At 41.7% G+C, this 18,383-nt stretch overlaps 1 protein-coding gene across 4 annotated transcripts in view; it reads left to right on the forward strand.

The window, feature by feature from the left end:
• Nucleotides 1-17,902, forward strand: part of arfgef1 (ADP-ribosylation factor guanine nucleotide-exchange factor 1 (brefeldin A-inhibited)) — a 49,338-nt gene extending 31,436 nt beyond the window's left edge. For all 4 annotated transcript variants that reach the window (XM_079361211.1, XM_079361212.1, XM_079361213.1 and 1 more), the window contains 26 exons: nt 1,952-2,153; nt 2,243-2,354; nt 3,188-3,393; nt 3,529-3,613; nt 3,724-3,889; nt 4,184-4,335; nt 4,426-4,554; nt 4,652-4,810; nt 5,290-5,434; nt 5,575-5,665; nt 5,852-5,892; nt 6,040-6,209; nt 6,880-7,031; nt 8,089-8,261; nt 9,003-9,163; nt 9,449-9,579; nt 9,757-9,886; nt 10,292-10,427; nt 10,769-10,907; nt 11,174-11,246; nt 11,609-11,768; nt 11,857-11,996; nt 13,030-13,201; nt 13,464-13,602; nt 15,504-15,621; nt 16,648-17,902. In XM_079361211.1, coding sequence (XP_079217337.1) covers nt 1,952-2,153; nt 2,243-2,354; nt 3,188-3,393; nt 3,529-3,613; nt 3,724-3,889; nt 4,184-4,335; nt 4,426-4,554; nt 4,652-4,810; nt 5,290-5,434; nt 5,575-5,665; nt 5,852-5,892; nt 6,040-6,209; nt 6,880-7,031; nt 8,089-8,261; nt 9,003-9,163; nt 9,449-9,579; nt 9,757-9,886; nt 10,292-10,427; nt 10,769-10,907; nt 11,174-11,246; nt 11,609-11,768; nt 11,857-11,996; nt 13,030-13,201; nt 13,464-13,602; nt 15,504-15,621; nt 16,648-16,857 — 3,692 coding nt within the window. In that variant the 3' untranslated portion in view covers nt 16,858-17,902. The remainder of the gene's footprint in view (nt 1-1,951; nt 2,154-2,242; nt 2,355-3,187; nt 3,394-3,528; nt 3,614-3,723; nt 3,890-4,183; nt 4,336-4,425; nt 4,555-4,651; nt 4,811-5,289; nt 5,435-5,574; nt 5,666-5,851; nt 5,893-6,039; nt 6,210-6,879; nt 7,032-8,088; nt 8,262-9,002; nt 9,164-9,448; nt 9,580-9,756; nt 9,887-10,291; nt 10,428-10,768; nt 10,908-11,173; nt 11,247-11,608; nt 11,769-11,856; nt 11,997-13,029; nt 13,202-13,463; nt 13,603-15,503; nt 15,622-16,647) is intronic.
• The last annotated feature ends 481 nt before the right edge of the window (nt 17,903-18,383 follow it).

An 18,383-nucleotide genomic window follows, 5' to 3' on the forward strand; every position in this document is an offset into this window, starting at 1 on the left:
TGCAGGAATGTAATCAAGCTCGCAGCTATCAATCCTGAACTTAAACTCAACACAATGACCACTGCTTTGGTCTTTTAAAGTGAGATAATGAAACACAGAAATATTTCTAAGTGCTGAATGACTTTAATTCAAAGAGAAAGTGTTCAGTCATTTTTGCAGAGGGTTTGGTTTGTCTATAAAGAGATTTTTAATACAAAGATGTGATTAGAAGTGTCTGATGCACCTTTACAAACACATGATATTAGTGTACCTAGAGTGTTATGTTTTGCTGATTTTGGAAATTTAAAAACTCTTTTTCCTTCTGTGGAAAAAAAAAGAACCCTTGTTGTTGACGGTTTGTGTCAGAGATGAGCCTGTAAAGGTTACACCTATTCTTTCCTTCAGCAGCAGTTTATCATCCAGGTTAACTGGAGTTAAAAAGATAAAGCTGGCATCCATTGGCACAGCTGCAAATCAGTTGCAGGATTGACACTTGGCATTCATCAGGTCAGCTCCAGCCCAAGGAGGCGGTGAGATAATGCTCACTGGGTCAGACTGAAACAGAGCAATAAGACCAACATTTTAAAGATAAAAAAGGTGAACTCTGTGTGACTGAATCTCGGGTCTTTGGCCAACCCGAGCATGTCGGTTGTTTTTCTCAAGGAGGAGCTCAAACTAAGTATAAGTAAAAAGGCTGGAAAGATGAGACAGGAAATATCCACCAGCTCGCCCCGGGCTGAGTTGTCAAAGATAGCCAGCTGAGCTCACGCACAGGGGTGTTATCTCACCCAAACTTTTCAAAACTCAAAGGTATCCAGCGGGAGCTCATCGGCCAGAATTTGAATTTCGAATGATTCATTTGCTCTGATGGCTTTAAAGTATTTAGACAGATATCATTTCTTTTCCTTATTAGTGGGAGTGCACTCGAGTTGAATCCAAAACAATGAATCCTGTAAATACAAAATGTCATCTTCACTCTTTGTCTCTTGTTTTCTCGCTTTTTGGTTTGACTACAAAGCAAGAGCAGGTAAAAATGTAGAAGAGAAAGAAGTGTTTGCTAGAAAGTGTTGCTGTGATGAGGAGATGTGTTTTCATGCTTGTTGTGGATTAGAAGGTCTGGTACTTGTTTTGCATTAAATAACGTGTGTTTGTTCTAAAATAGTCTGTTGTCAAACCCATTAATAGTAACCAAAACTACTACATATGGATTTTGGTAAACTAATGGTCAACACAGGTTTGTTAAAATGTCTTTTGATTTTACTAATCAGTGTTTCACCAGCTTCAACTTTAGATTCCTTTCTATCCCTTTTCTCTGTATTCCTCCCTTTTCCTCTCTGTGCTCTGTAAGCCCGACGAATAAAAGCTCAGCTCATGTTACCGTGACACCGTCCTGAATGTTTTAACAAGTTTCCGATATGTAATCAGACGCCCGACTGAGAGCTCAGGGTTACAGGGTGGACCTGCTCCAGCAGCTGCAAACAGCAGATCCCTTTTAAAGGTCCCATATTCGGCTCTTTCTGCTTTTCATATACTCTGTCATGTGTTTTCCAGGCGTCTCGTGCATGTTTAGGCACGTTCTATGCGCACAGATTCAAAGTCTGCGGAAACGCGTCTTCTCCTTCGTCCTCATGTTAGCTGTAGCAGTAGCTGCATGTAACGCTCGGTCCTTGCGCTGTGTGAATAAGTTTGTTTCCTGGAGTTAGTGAAAACTTTGGTTTGATGTGCATGTGAGTAATGCCAGTGTGCATCCCCTCCCTGATAACAAAAAAAAAAACTCTTGCAGAACAATGTTGAAGTTTCCTTATTTTTTAGCCACTTTAACACTTTAAATTAAAAACTCTCACCCGTCCGATGGTTTGAGGGGATTACTTCTTACTCTACACAACAGAAATACTTTTTTTCCCATCACTTTTCATCCCTTCTAGGTTGTCTCATCTTGTATTTTTTTTTTTTTTTTTTTTGTGCTCCTCAGGTCAAGAAAAGCCGGTAGAACACGAGAGCACAGAGACCAAGGCCCCGGAGACCATAAATCGCTATGGGAGCATTAACTCTCTGGACTCCACAGCCTCGTCTGGCATTGGTAGCTACAGCACCCAGATGTCTGGCACTGACAACCCGGAGCAGTTTGAGGTCCTCAAACAGCAGAAAGAGATCATCGAGCAGGGCATTGACCTGTGCGTTGTCCACACATCATTTAAAAGCCGTTTCTAGCGCACATTGGTTCTGACTATGACTCGGCTGTAATGTGTGTTTTCGTCTGCAGGTTCAATAAAAAACCAAAGAGAGGAATCCAGTACCTTCAAGAGCAAGGCATGCTGGGTACAACTCCAGAGGACCTTGCACAGTTCTTGCACCAGGAAGAGAGGCTTGATTCGGTAACATATCACCCCCTTTTTCAGTACATGCCTTCGCTTTAACAGACTAAAAGACCTGATTGATTTTATAACTGCATCTATCTCAGTTAATGTAAGTATTATATCTAGGCTGTACCTTTGTCTAAGTCTAAGATATAGGAGATGCTTCCTTCCTGTGTCTGGTAGTCTGCATTAACACAGCATGTTCAACTTTATCTGATTGGTTTGTTTGTTGAGTCTTCAGTACCATTAGTGACGCAAAGCTACGAAGCATCAACATTCTTGGCAAGCAAACCAACTCTGCTCTTCACTTCATGATATCATCTCGCAAAACCACACAGAAAAAACAAAACAAAAAACGCAACAATGTTATTTCTGTCCAACAACACAAAACAGCAACCCCGGCCACTCTCAACCAGAGCAAGTGGATTTTAACTCTAATGAGCAGCACGCTCTGCTTTGAATGGACAACCTCAAGGGTGTCTGCGCATTGCAGTAATCAACATTAAAGAGCTTTTATAGCATCTTGTTAGATACAAGGGCCCTTAGATGTAGTGGCATTAAAACACTGTTGAAAGAATGAAAGTCTAACATGTATTTAGCTAATCCACAAAAGTACAGCTTCTAGTGGAAGACAGACAGAAATATACACTGATCTTTGTATAAAATCCATTTTTGTTGTCTTTTTACGAGATAAGTGCTTGGAAAAAACAAAGTTGAGTTCTTACGTAGTTAAAACCAGTTGTTGAGCAAAAGCATTTCCTTTAGATATTTCAGCAGGATTAAACACTCTTCATCTTTTTTTCATGTTACATAGCAATACTTTAGAATAAATGTCACCCCTTCTCTCTTAGACTCAAGTAGGAGAATTCCTCGGGGATAATGACCGTTTCAACAAAGAGGTGATGTACGCCTATGTAGATCAAATGGACTTCCAGGGCAAAGACTTTGTCTCTGCACTACGGATGTTCCTGGAGGGTTTTCGACTCCCTGGAGAGGCCCAAAAGATCGACCGGCTCATGGAGAAATTCGCAGCAAGATACCTTGAATGCAACCAGGGGTGGGTTTACGTCCTGTATCTGAAGAGTCTGACTATAGAAGAGCTGAATTTGAGCTTTTGTTGCCCACTTACAAAATGTCATTTTATTAATGTCTTCCTTGTCTCCCAATCCTCCCCTCCCCCTTAATTTTACAGGCAAACACTCTTTGCAAGTGCCGACACAGCGTACGTCCTTGCCTACTCAATCATTATGTTGACAACAGACCTTCATAGTCCGCAGGTAAGCACTACCCCTCAGCAAGGCAGCTGCCTTATGGGAGCGTGTCATTGCAGCTGTCATTCCCTCAGAGCAGCAGCTTTTGACCCGTATCCTTGTTGTTGTCTGCGAAGGTGAAGAACAAGATGACAAAAGAGCAATACATCAAGATGAACCGCGGCATCAACGACAGCAAAGACCTACCCGAGGAATACCTCTCAGCCATCTACGACGAGATTGCGGGGAAAAAAATCGCCATGAAGGAGACGAAAGAGCTCACCATGAAATCCAATAAGCATAGTGAGTCTCCCTAGTATGTGATGTCTCTGAGATATAACGACATACTAAGATCATCACCATAGAAATTAAACACAGCTTTTAGCCGAGGCTGTTTGCTGCATTTTTCTAAACAATAAATAAAAAATGGGCCCATAACTGAACCTTGGGGGATCCCTTATGAAATGTGAAACTGGGTATTTCCAGTTAGATGGGTTTTTTTTCAAGCAATCCTATTGCATGGCCTGAAATGCAAATAGTTTGTTTTTTGATAAAACACTTTAAGTATGTATTTGGTAAATGTGGGTTCTTGTTCAGGTGTGGCCAGTGAGAAGCAGAGACGTCTGCTTTACAACGTGGAGATGGAGCAGATGGCTAAGACAGCAAAAGCTCTGATGGAGGCCGTCAGCCACGTCCAGGCTCCGTTCACCAGTGCGACACATCTTGAACACGTCAGGCCCATGTTCAAGGTCAAACAAAGCTACCAGAGAGACACAAAGACGTATACTGTACGGTTTTACTGACATGTTAATCACCTCGCCTCTTTGTTCGTTCTTCAGCTTGCATGGACGCCCTTCCTGGCTGCTTTCAGCGTTGGGCTTCAGGACTGTGATGACACTGAGGTGGCATCACTGTGTCTGGAGGGAATCCGCTTTGCAATCAGGATTGCATGCATCTTCTCCATTCAGGTACTGCAGTAGGAAGTGAGGGATCAGCGTATCAATGTGTCTGCTGGCGAAAAAAACCACCTCGACACAGTGCCTTGTCTTTTTGTCTCGGCAACAGTTGGAGAGGGATGCATATGTTCAGGCCCTGGCGAGGTTCACTCTGCTGACCGCCAGCTCGGGCATCTCAGAAATGAAGCAGAAGAACATCGACACCATCAAGACCCTCATCACTGTCGCACACACTGACGGCAACTACCTTGGCAACTCCTGGCATGAGGTTTTCTATTCTCTTTCAGCTACAAACGGTCTTCCTCGCAAAACTGTGTTGTATATAAACTCATTGTATCTGTTTTCCTCATATCTTCCTTCACTAATTTAAACAGTCAGCCACAATTGGCTTAATTTACCAAATCACATATGTTTGAGTGGTTTTCTTAGATTTAAAAGTTGTAAAACAAATTAATGCAGCCTCCTGTGGCTCATAACTTAAAACAACCCTAAAACTATTGTGTTCAAAACACACAGCATCTGTTGCCCTTAAAACAATTAAAAAAAAAAAACGTTTTCCTGGGAGTTCATTAATATTGCATTCACTGATTCTGACGTCAGGAGCCTTTTAGTGTGGACCTTACCTATCAGACAGGCGTTGCAGTATCCATCCTCCATTCTGTCTCAAATTGTTTTGTTTTTTACATTTCTATTACTTTATTGCATTTTTACTCTAAACAATGCCCGCCCTGTCTCTTCTTCTCTCAGATCATGAAGTGCATCAGTCAGCTGGAGCTGGCTCAGCTGATAGGTACAGGGGTGAAGGCGCGCTACATCTCAGGGACGGTGCGGAGTAAAGAAGGCTTTATTACAACCACAAAAGAGCAGAGCAACGACGAGTACCTCGGTCTAGGTTAGCTCTCGCTAGTGAACCCACATCATTTGTTCTTTATTTATTGACGGGCTGTTTTTGTGTACGCACTTTGACTGTAAAGTATTTTCATAACTGATGTTTGCTCTTAAACATGTAATCCTCTCTGCTTGTCTCTGTAGTTGGAGGGACAGTGGACAGAAAGCAGATTGCAAGCATTCAGGAGTCCATCGGAGAGACGAGCTCTCAGAGTGTGGTGGTGGCCGTGGACAGGTACTACAGTCAGCCTGATGGACTGAGTTTAAAGTTTAAAGATTTTTATCTCAGCGCAGCACACTTTGTCATATTCAATAATCTAATGTGTTGTCCCTGTTGTTTTCTTGCTTCTTGATAAACATGCAAATGCATGTTGCCTTACATCTCACCATCTAATTACTGTCCCATATTTTTCTGCTGCAGGATATTTACTGGTTCTACTAGACTGGACGGTAACGCAATAGGTGAGTCAAGCTTTACACTACGCTTCTCATTGCTCCAAGGACAGGTACATCTTAGCTATTTCTGATCGCTCTGAGTCATTTTGCCAGTACAAAGCACCCTTTCTTTGCCCTATTGCAAACATCTTGTCTGTATTTTGTTCGATGCAGTTGATTTTGTGCGCTGGCTGTGTGCTGTGTCCATGGATGAGCTGGCCTCGCCCACACACCCACGCATGTTCAGCCTGCAAAAAATAGTCGAGATTTCCTACTACAACATGGGCCGCATCAGGCTGCAGTGGTCGAGGATCTGGGAGGTTATTGGCGACCACTTTAACAAGGTGGGTGAGGACGACATGGAGCTGAAACTTTTTTTTTTTTTTTTTAACACATATTGTACATACAGTTCAGTTCTGTGGAGAAATAAATTAATTGTGTGCTGAAAACAGCTCAAAGAATCGCACATCAACTTGACATCCTTTATAAAAATGTGCTTAAGTTACCATCAACTCTCAGCATGTAGGAGAATTTACACTCTCACCGAGCGCGTCTGTTTTCACTGTTTGTGGATTAGACTTTTTATTCCAAAAGGTCAATTTGCATAATTGTTAAGTACGCCGAACAAATGCAAAAAGGCTCCTTAAAATATGGACCCTATTTGCCCTTCAGTGCATTTCGGCTGCATTTAACCTGCTTTGTGAGTTAGACGACGTTCTCTTGTCTCATTCTCACAGGTTTAGTGTGCACAAAAACTGCTTGCTTCCGTGAATCAGCTCTTGATGTAGAGAACTGTTGATTTCTCTCACACCTTCTGTTGTATTGAAAGCTTATTTTCATTTCATTCGGGTTTGGAATGTGTAAAGTGAAATGCTCATCCATTATGTAGAAAGCAGATAACCTGCTGAAAGTCTATTTTCATTTGTTGATTGAAAAAAAAAAAAAACGTGTCATAGATGAAGTGTTAAAATAGATGGTGTGCCTTTGCTGAAGTAGATATTTCTTTTCGTACAGGTTGGCTGTAACACAAATGAAGATGTGGCGATTTTTGCTGTGGACTCTCTCCGGCAGCTGTCCATGAAATTCCTGGAGAAGGGGGAGTTGGCCAACTTTAGATTCCAGAAAGACTTTCTTAGGCCTTTTGAGCACATCATGAAAAAGAATAGGTAAAACGACAAGTGTCTCTGAATAATGTTTCCTCTACAATGTACAGTAAAGCTATAGTACCAGTGCGAAGTCTTTGAGTACTGTACATTTTCTGAGTTACAGTTTCTTTCATAGCTGCTGCTTCTCCACCTCTGTTGTTCATTCTGTCTCCTTCTTTCTGTCTTTCTCTCTTCCTTCTTTGTCTTTTTTAAAGCCATGAGTAAGCAGTTGTTTGTTTTTTCCCCAGAAAAGCAGCATGCAAACATTTGACTGACCCATTTCAGTCTGTTTGCATTATGCCTTTCAGTGAATTCATGGAAACAGCTTTTATTTCCACTTGTTCCGTCCTCGTCGTTCTTCACTGAATTCGATACGCTATCCTTTTCAAATGAGTGCGTTTAAATGTTGACTCGTGCAAATGTCTGCGTGCGGCGCGTCAAAAAGTAGCTGTTTTACTGCAGCATCCTTTTTCATTCATGTGAATGAGGAGTAGCAGTGTGAGTATAACTTTGCCCACTGATTGAACAGGCTGAAAGGAGATGGCAGGCAGCCATGTAAACCCTGCAGCGCAGAGTGTCCATTAGACTCACTCATGCTGCCCTCCTCTTTGTGTATGTGTGTGTGTGTGTGCGTGCGTGCGTGCGTGCATGTGTGCGCTTGTGCGTGCGCAATGCTAAGTGGAGGAATAGTTTTTCGCTCATTCATGTCTACAGAGTAATTAGGAGTGCTCTTCACTATGGCAACAGTTGCTGTAAAAACCTATCGTGCAGAGAATGGCCAAAGCTGTAAGAATGAATCTGACAAACATTGAGATGGAGGATGCTATCAAAAAGCTTTTTAAGTTAATTGACATCAATAAAGAGGTCCTTCCTTCAAATAGGTCGACTCTAATACTTGACTCAGAGAGTGACGCTATGTCACAAAGAGGCGAGCGACATCTTGAATCATCTCTTCGTCTGGCCTCTTTCTTGTGCTTCTGCCCTTTTGCCTTTTGCTATTTGTTTTTGATCCCTGTTTTTTTTTTTTTTTTCTAATTTTTCTCTCGTCGTCCTCTTCCTCCTTTATTCTTCATTCCAGGTCTCCCACCATCAGAGACATGGTGGTGCGCTGTATAGCCCAAATGGTCAACTCACAGGCGGCAAACATCCGCTCAGGCTGGAAAAACATCTTCTCTGTCTTCCACTTGGCTGCTTCAGACCAGGATGAGAGCATTGTAGAGCTGGCCTTCCAGACCACTGGTCACATCGTCAGTGAGTAAAACCAGAATACACAGACACCGGAGATTTAAGAATGTAATAACTAAACCGTCTGGAAAAATAAACCTCCCATGAGAGGACTTGTGGTACGAACAGGTTGAAATCTATGGGCGATAGCCAAAGCCCTCCTTTCTTTTGCAGCAACAAGTTTAGGTGGTCTTCTCTCTTGCCCTCATGTTGCGTGATGTCATCTATGATGATGATGCATTTCATTCACTTACTGTTTAGATTTATCTAAAAAAAAAGAAAAAAAAGCTCTGGCGTAACTTTAAAAGCCTACATTACTTCAAAGGTTGTATTGTATTCAAGAATACTGGAAGAAATATTTACATGACATCACCGTAAACAAAAACTTCAATTTAGGAATTATCTCTATTGCAAATGAAACTCAAAAATGTCTTGCACGTTTTTCACTTAATTGGCTCTTTATTTTTGTTTTTTATTAATGACACATTTTTTAAACTTGAACTAGAAATGGCTCCAATAAAGGATGTCACTATCAGCAATAATAATTAAATAGGTATAAAATCAGATATTACTTTATTGATCCCCAAGGGGAAAATTCAGGACTATTCAGGAATATGGTCTTGGCTTGTTCTATTGCTGACTTCTAAAGGTTATTTGACATTTTGTTGATGTCATCAGCGTTTTATTCATCTCTCCCTTCATTGACCCCTCTTGTTATTCTGCCTTCTTTCCCCCCCCCCCCTCTCTCTCTCTCTCTGCGTCTCCAAGCGAATGTATTTGAAAAGCACTTTGCGGCCACCATCGACTCCTTCCAAGATGCCGTTAAGTGTTTGTCCGAGTTCGCCTGTAATGCCTCCTTCCCCGACACGAGCATGGAAGCCATCCGTCTCATCCGACACTGCGCCAAGTATGTGTCCGAGAGGCCACAGGTCAGTGCCAGGCATTGTTTTGGTTTCTGCAGAAGCAGTGGTGAAACCATGTATCACCTTTTATAGGAAATAAATATTGTTGACAGAATGTATGTGTGTGTCTGGAGAAAGGCTTTGGCAAATGATTAAGAGGAGAATCTGTGCATCAGGAGAGCATGACAGACTGCGTGTGGGTATTGTACTTATAAGACACACTCGTATCATTCATAGGAATGTGTGTTATTGCTTAGTAGTGAAAATTCTCCCTTGAGACAGATGGTACAGTGTCTCTTGTTTCTCTGGCAGGCCTTCAAAGACTACACCAGTGATGACATGAATGTAGCGCCTGAGGACCGTGTGTGGGTGCGTGGGTGGTTCCCCATCCTTTTCGAGCTCTCCTGCATCATCAACAGGTGTAAGCTGGATGTCAGGACCAGGTAGGAGGGATTTACTTTAAGCCTTGCATTGATAGGCTTAGATCGTTGGCATCATTTAAAGGGTCGCACATCCAACGCTGGCGAGGAGAAGAAAAGCAAGACTTGAAGCGTGTGGTAATGTCAGCTGGAGCAACAAGAAAAGGCAAAGTCTGTGTGCGTTTTGTGTGCGTTTCGCAGGGGGCTGACGGTGATGTTTGAGGTGATGAAGACGTACGGGCACACTTTTGAGAAACATTGGTGGCAAGACCTGTTCAGAATCGTCTTCAGGATCTTCGACAACATGAAGCTGCCTGAACAACAGACCGAGGTACACAAAATCATCCTTTAACAGCTGTTTTCACCTCCTATACTTGTGGAATTCAAAGCACATACGACGAACGTTTTGGTGATATAGCCGAATATAAAGACGGGAGACAAGTGTCTGTCTTCCTCTGTTGTGCCAAAGTGAAGCCTAAAAACGGGCTGAGGGGTCGCTGGCATGCTGGGCTGGTGATGTCATTTCACACAGTAGACGTCCACCGTCTCTTTTACGTTTAGCTCCTTCTGCTTACTAAAACATGCACTTAACTTTCTGACCACTCAGGGGTCTTGTTTCTTCAACTTATTGAAACTACCTCTCAGAATTTTTTATTTTTATTTTAAAAAAAAAAATTTTTTATACAGTTTCTATAGATTAAAAATGTCTAACACAGCTTGTTTTTTTAACCCTTAGAAAGCAGAATGGATGACCACTACCTGTAACCATGCACTTTATGCCATCTGTGATGTCTTCACTCAATACTTTGAGTCTCTAAATGACGTCCTGCTGGATGATATTCTGGCTCAGCTCTACTGGTGTGTGCAACAAGGTGAGGATGCTGTGTTTTGTCTAAAGGTCTTTTCGGTAGATTTTGTGTCCAGTGTTTGGCTCCAGATGTTTAAGGGGGTTTTGCTTTTGACGCAGGTCATGGCAGTCAAAATAATAGGTGGTATGAGGAGTGTTGCTTGCGTTAGCATTAGCTTTCGGGACGTATACCATAAACTGTATAAAAAGACAACAGCCCAGCAAATAATCAACAATCTTTTATAGGTTTTTGGGGATATTGTTTAAGTATTTAAATGGCAGACATGTTAAAAGACTTTAAATCTTGAGACCTTTTAATCAACACTTTGCTGGACTTCTTCTCCCTCATCATCTGTGCCCCTGTAGATAATGAGCAGCTTGCCCGTTCGGGCACAAACTGTCTGGAGAATGTGGTCATCCTGAATGGAGAGAAGTTCTCTCCAGAGACCTGGGACAAGACGTGTAACTGCATGCTGGACATCTTCAAGACCACAATCCCACATGCGTAAGCTGCTGCACCTTTTGTCTTTTTTTTACCACCTTATTATCAAAGCAAGACAAGAATCCTTTGTGAAATTGAATCAGTTGTTTTTTTATATATATAATACCACTTACATTTAAAGAACTTTGAACATTTATCAACAAAGACTTTGACTTAATGTAAGACATGATGACTTTTCTAGATCACATGACTTTCTAGTCTAGAAGTCGTAAGTGGTTTGTTATTCTGTCCAGGACTGAATGTGGTTTACTGAGTAAACTGTTTTTCAGGCTGTTAACATGGAGACCAGCTGGAGCGGAGGGAGAACACTTGACAACACAGAGCCTGTCAGACAAACAGCTGGTGAGGAAAACTCTTCTGTTTCAGTGTGAAAGCATCATTTATTTCGGTAGCATAAGCTCTTTGTCATATTTATTCTATTCTGTTTGCATATCACATCTCTTTGAGGTTTACTGCCAGGAATGATAAACATGTTATTTTCTATGCCTGATTTATCTATTTATTTTTTAAAGCTGACAACGCACTACTGCCTTTTACTTTTTACTCTGCTTTTTACATTGTCTGTATACTTGGATGCTGGTATCATTTCGTTGCACACTGTGCGTTGACAATGGAAGGATTCTGATTATTCTTAACTGTGTATGTCTAATTTGAAGTACTTTATGTGTAAAGTTTTGCAGTGACTTTTTTTCCACTCCACACAGGACTCAATTTCCCAGAAGTCAATAGATATTCAATCCCGCTCTGACGACCAGCACTCCATCAGCAGTGCGGACAGATTTGCTTCTGAGAGCCGTCGGCAGAGTCAGCACAGCTCAGCCTCAGGCATGTTAGAGGACGGCTCCAGGAGCAGAACCCCAACAAGTAGGCCTGCCACTCTACTGAAAGAGTGTGTGTGTGTGCGTGTGTGTGTGCGTGTCTTCTGATGGACATCCGTCTGTTTGTCCCACAGAGGTCCAGGAGCAGCGTTTATTCTCTGCTCTGCTGATAAAGTGTGTGGTGCAGCTGGAGCTCATCCAGACGATTGATAACATCGTGTTTTTTCCTGCCACCAGTAAGAAGGAAGATGCTGAGAATTTTGCTGCAGCTCAGGTGCAAACACAACATTTTCTTTGGTGTACCGTAAATTCCGTACTATTGAGCGCATCTGGATATAAGCCGCACCGGCTAAAAATAAGTAAATAAATGTATTTGTACATATATAAGCCGCACTTGATTATAAGCCGCAGGTGTCCACGCTATAACAAGAGCTATTTACACAGACGTAGGCTACCGGTAACATCCGCAAATACTGTAGCGTCCGTACGGACGTTAAAGGACGACGAGAGCGTTCAAATAATAACTTTTACTTAACCCGATCACTGTCGGCCGTGACCACGCCGTTTACAGCAGAGAGCAACACATAACTTGCCGTAACAATCCAACTCTCTCTCCCAGCGTTCTCTCATACAGCCACTCAACACGTTCTCGCTGGTGCATTCACTGACTCTCCACATAATCGGAATTATGAACACATTATCAACTACAGACTTTACAACATGAACCGTTACAATACGAAGCCTAGCCGACGGTGTCTGTAACACGGCTGATGAAAAAGATGACCGTAATATATTTCACAAGAAAAAGTCCATCCATTCACTGCCTCAGAATGACTTCATTACTCACTTCCTCAGTCTCTGTTGTCGCTGTCAGTGTCATCTTAACGTGCAGCAGCTCTGTTAGCTTCTTTGACAGCCAGGTCGATCGCCTTTAACTTGAAAGCTACATCATATGTATTTCTCCGTGTGTTTTCCATCATGAGGGTGCGTGCATGAAGCGCAAAATGACTGATATTAAGATCCGACGTGACGAAGTCAAATGTTTTTGCGGCAGAAGCTCATTGTCCCCCATAAAAAATCCATGCATTAGCCGCACCGGAGTAGAAGCCGCAGTGCTCGAAGTGTGAGAAAAAAGTAGCGGCTTATAGTCCGGAATTTACGGTATTTACATAATCATTTGTCAGAGTTTTTTTTTTTTCTTCAGCTTTAAAAGCTAACCCCTAATTTTAAGTCTATTTCCGTACTTTGTACCAATGCTATTTAAGCTGATAATCTGTGTCTAATGTCTGATGTGTTTGTGTGTGAAGCGGGATGCTGCGTATGTGGCAGACATCCCAGTGGAGACCCAGAACCATGGCATGTATCATTACCTGACCTCAGAGCATCTCTTTAAGCTGTTAGACTGCCTGCTGGAGTCACACGGCTTCGCCAAGGCCTTCAACTCCAACAACGAGCAGAGGACTTTACTGTGGAAAGCAGGTAGAGCAACAAAAAAAAAAAAGAAAACCACATCATTTTTCTGCTTGCCTTATGTTTGTTTGGGAAGCTGTACGCTGGGTTACACAGGACTTCCACCAGACGTGTGTGCGTCGCCTGTCAGCTTTAAGAGTTTGACTGTGACTTTACCTCGTGCTGTGTTGCTTCTTGGGCCAGTGCGGAGGACAATTCCTCATAAAAGATGACAGATTTTAAAGGTCTGTGAGTGACTATAACTGTGTGTATCTATACGTTTGTCTTCAAGGTTTCAAAGGAAAATCGAAGCCCAACCTGTTAAAGCAGGAGACCAGCAGCCTGGCGTGCGGCTTGCGCATCCTTTTTCGCATGTACACAGACGAGAGTCGGCAGGACGCCTGGGAGGAAGTCCAGAGGCGGCTGCTCAAGTAAGAAACGCCTGACACATTCATATCTAACTGCACCTGCTGATCCTTTAGCAGTAATAGACACTGAGATTGTACCTACTCAGCTGCCTTCATTGAGACTCATAATGATTGTAGATAACCCATTAAGTGCCCTAGTGGAGTGCACATTAAGGGTGATTTCTGATCGAATTAGCTCTGGTTTTTATCCCACCAGGACTCTTTTCTGTGTGTCATCCCGTCCAAATTCCCCGAATGAAATGAGAAAAAAATGATTTGTTAACAGAGATAACCTTCTTCCCATATCGTTCAGACACTCGTGATCACATTAAACCCACAGCCTCCACATGACTCGACCACAATCAGCCCACAGCAAATGACTGAAGTGCACAGTGAATCATTTTTCAGTCCCCCCCACATTCACAGGCTTAGCAGTCTAAACTCCTTAAACAGGTGAATCTAATGATCCTTATCTTATCTTTTTTTTTTTGTTTCACTCACAAATCCCACAAGTGATGCTTTCTGCATTCTTGTCCCCATAACGGAAAGTATTTTTTTGATTAAAGTAAAAATATTAAACAGCAGAAACAGTTGGAATAGTTTCTGTTAATGTTGCCTGAACAGAACCTCACTTGAATCAGAAGGAAAAAAAACGGACTAAAAAGAGGATTTTAATAATCCGGAGGGCTGTTGAAGTTATAGAAGATGTTTCAGATATGTTTTCTCCCTTTTACAAAAAATCCTGCAGAATCAATCAACACCTTATCAAGCATGTCTTTGCCAATCAGCTGTAAATGTAATTCTGGTCTAATGTTCATTAGTTCACTCCCCCACTTAGTCTGTATGTGCATGTCAGCACATGAATATGTTCTCTGAGCTAAGGGGCATCTTATATCGGTTAAACTACGGTGAGGCCGACACGTCTCTCACACATTCACCATCACTCTCTCGTAACGTGTTAATATAGAAATCACACTTCCTCAGGCAGAACTGTCAGTGCTGACCTCAGAGGAAGGAGGAATCGAAACACAGTGTGAGGACAGGAGCTGGAGGAGTTTGATTTGATGTCACTATCAACACACAAGCGTGCACAGCTTGGCAGTTCTCTGAAACTGACGCCGTGTGCTGTAAAGATCCAAAGGAATGATCACATTGATGTTCCATTGTTCAGTCAGCACTGCTGTCACTGCAGTGTTTTTTTATCCAGTGTTGCACACACAGCCGTCGTCCCCTTTCTCCTCCTGGAATTGATGATACCAAGATAAAACTGAACAATTGGCTTAGAGAGATTAGAAAGGAGGGAAAGAGGTAGAGGAAGTGCCTACTTTATGCAATTAGCACGGAATTCATTGTTCAGACATTATGTGTCATGTTGCCTGTTTTTGTCTTTCCTTTTTTCCTAAGCATACGTCATCCTGTCATCAATGAGGAAAAAAAACAAACACATTTTTTCTTAAATTACACATATACAACACACACACACATATACAACACACACACACACACACACACACACACACGCTTTTATCAGAGACTCTGTGCCAGGGTTGATTAGTGCAGGGCGAGAAGGCAGATTTTGGTGAAGTCAAAGGATCGCCTCAGGGTCGGAGAAGACGGCTCAGAGGTTGCATCTGTTGTCTTCAAGATCAAACTGTGAGGAATAAATGTTTTAATTATGTTTGTTATAGCCTCAGTCAGTGGCTTTAATTAGCAGTTACTGAGCCAAAACAGTGATCATCATATTCATCACGATAAGGGCGATTTTGGAGACACGGAGACAGATGCTTTGTTGTTGCTGTAGTTACGACGGGGTCCTAAGTGGATGTGTTTTTAATTCTGTTATGAAGTTTTTGTTTTATCTGGGTTCAGTGTTCATTTTAAGGACATTTCTGAATAGCTTCTTTCTTCGTGTTCCCTTCCTGCAGTGTATGCAGTGAGGCTGTAGCGTACTTCTTGGCTCTGACCTCAGAGAGCCACAGAGAGGCCTGGACCAACCTGCTGCTGCTCTTCCTCACCAAGGTGCTGAAGATCAGCGATGAACGGGTAAGGAGCAGGAACACTTCACAACACCTCTACTGAGTCCGTGCAGAAATCAGGGCACATATGAAATGAAAACAACAAAAAAAGAGAAATCATTATTTTCTTCATCAAAACAGTTCAGAGTGAACTTAATTAACTGGCTAAACAAATCCTTAATTAACCAAAACCAAGTTTGTTTCATTTATAAAACACAATAAATATGAAAAAGGAACAACTTTTTTCAATTAAATTCATACAATGGTAGAAGTTACATTTCATGCTGCTAATGGAAAAATAAAAGTTCAACTCACATCATTGATACACACTAACATTCATCGGTACACTTTATTGTGAGTGTATTTATACCTTTCATTAATTATATCTGCTTTAAAGCATTAAAGATTCTCAGGCTGTCACTTTCCCCCGCTGGCCTTCATAAGAGCAGCTTACTAAACCCCAGTTCTGTTTGCTTCAAGGCAGGGTAGGTAGTTTCGTCCAGATACTTTTTAAGATTTTGGTTGTAATTGTCTTTAGATCCTGGCAGTAATTAATAACTCATGTGCTCGGAAAAAGAAACGGAAATCCTCTTTAGTTGTTGTAAACATCTAAAAACTTCAAACAGCCTCTCTACCCCATGCATGCACGAGCCCACATTCAAAGCATGAGCTGAAATCTGCTTCTGGACCAATGGTGCTCATGCATGTAAGTGAGGGGCGTGGCTTTTGAGGGAGCGCAGAGGGAAGGAGGTTGAGTGAATCGTAGTGAATACGGAGAACAGAGAGGATGCTACTTTCATAATCATGCTAGTTTTTCAAAACTAGCAAAACTCATGCTCGTTTTCGAAAACCCTGCCTCTAAGTGTAACGATCAAGGAGAAGGAATCAAAAGTTAACAGGAATAAAATGCAATTTTCCCATATTACTAAATATTAATCATTATATTAAAACAGAATTTCCTAAAAGTGTTCTTTATTCTGTGTAGCACTAGAGTAATTGTGCCTCTTTCTTTGCCTCACCCTCTCTCTGTTCCTCTTCTCTCCTCCACGTTCAGTTTAAGGCCCACGCTTCCAGGTACTACCCTCTGCTGTGTGAGATCATGCAATTCGACCTGATCCCGGAGCTCCGGGCCGTTCTGAGAAAGTTTTTCCTGCGTATTGGCCAAGTGTTTCACATTGCACAGCTACCTGAGCCCGAAGCAATCCCACAGCTGGCACATGTCGAGGAGGAGGTGAACGAGGAGGCTGGGGAGAAGGCCCAGTGATGCAGCACCACAGACAGCCTGGAATACAGAGCTCCTCTTGAGACCAACAGCTGAGATCTAAGGAGGTCCCTCCACGTGGTTTATTCTGAAAAACCAGACTTTACGTAGCTGATTTTACATTGGCTAATTGGTACCACCCACCTGCACCCTTAACCCCGTCACCAGACACACACAAACGTACACATTAACAACACAGACAGAGTATGCCTCCACTGGATAAAACTACTGATAAACGACTGACAGTTATCATATCTGATCTCCTCAGAAGGAAACATGTTTGTGCTTCTTACTGTATATTTAAGAAGTCAAGGTTTGAACAACTTGCAAAAGGACATATTCAGTTACTATGAGATGACACATTGATAGAGAAGATCTTTCTGTCTGCACAGCAGATGGCTAACATTAGCATCGATAGCCTCTTGGATGGAACTAGTTGTACAGATCTGCCGCTATGTAACATAATCTTATAACACTAGATTTCATTTATTTTTATTGTTTTCCTCCTCTGGATTTGCTGCACTTGATCTCTTTTTGAATGCACTGGAGATTTGACTTTTGTGATAATTTATTTGACTGTACCATCTCCTGTAGATTGTCCGATACAGTTTGATTTGTCATTGAAGAAGACCTCGCAAATTGAAGGGTTAAATTATTCCATTTTATATGTTATGTTTTTAAAGGAGATACAGTAAATGATAACTGGAAGGTAAGAGAGCGACCTGATTCTAGCTGCTTTTGATTCACTAGTCTGTCTTTATGTTTAGTTTTCACTCATGTGTACAAATCAAAAGTTAATAATATATTTAATGTTTTGTTTTGTTTTTGTTTGGGGAAAGTTATATGTATAGAGAAAAATGAGAAAAGTTAGTTGTGCTTTAAGTATGAATGGGATGCATTCCTGCTCATGGATGTAGAAAATCAAAATGTATATGATACAGCAATGTAAAGTTTTCTATGTTGCAAAAAAGATTATGTACAACTTTCTGTACAAAACATCATCTGGCATTCTAATCAGGTTCTAGGTCAATAAAGTTTTTGAACTTGATTTGAAAAGCTGATTGTGTGACTTCTAAATGACTAAACTGCTTTAATGATCTCTATCAATAACGACCCAGGACAAAATCAAATATGAACGTTTTTACTTCAACAGTATAATTTTAACATCTTCATTAACATGCACACACACGTGTATGTTGTTAGACATTTAGAGCTAATCTATGGGGGTTCAAAGTGCAAGTTTTATCAAAGAGAGAGAAATTTGCCATACATTAAACAAGACATTTAATATTTCTACAGGAAGAATCTGTTGTCTTCTAGGCTGCTGAGGCTACATCATCCAGCCTTTTCCAAAAATGTTTCTTCACACACATCTACTGAAAACATCCAGAGAACGCTCCCATGAAGTGCATTTACAATTTTAGTGCATTTATGTTTTTTGGCACAATCCGATAGACGTTGTGCTGTATGTCAGTCAGGATGGAGGATCCATCCTGGTGTTTTGCTTCTCTGCAGCCTGTGTGGTTCAC

The sequence above is a fragment of the Symphodus melops genome (assembly GCF_947650265.1).
Source record: "Symphodus melops genome assembly, chromosome: 14".
Classification (NCBI taxonomy): Eukaryota; Metazoa; Chordata; class Actinopteri; order Labriformes; family Labridae; genus Symphodus; species Symphodus melops.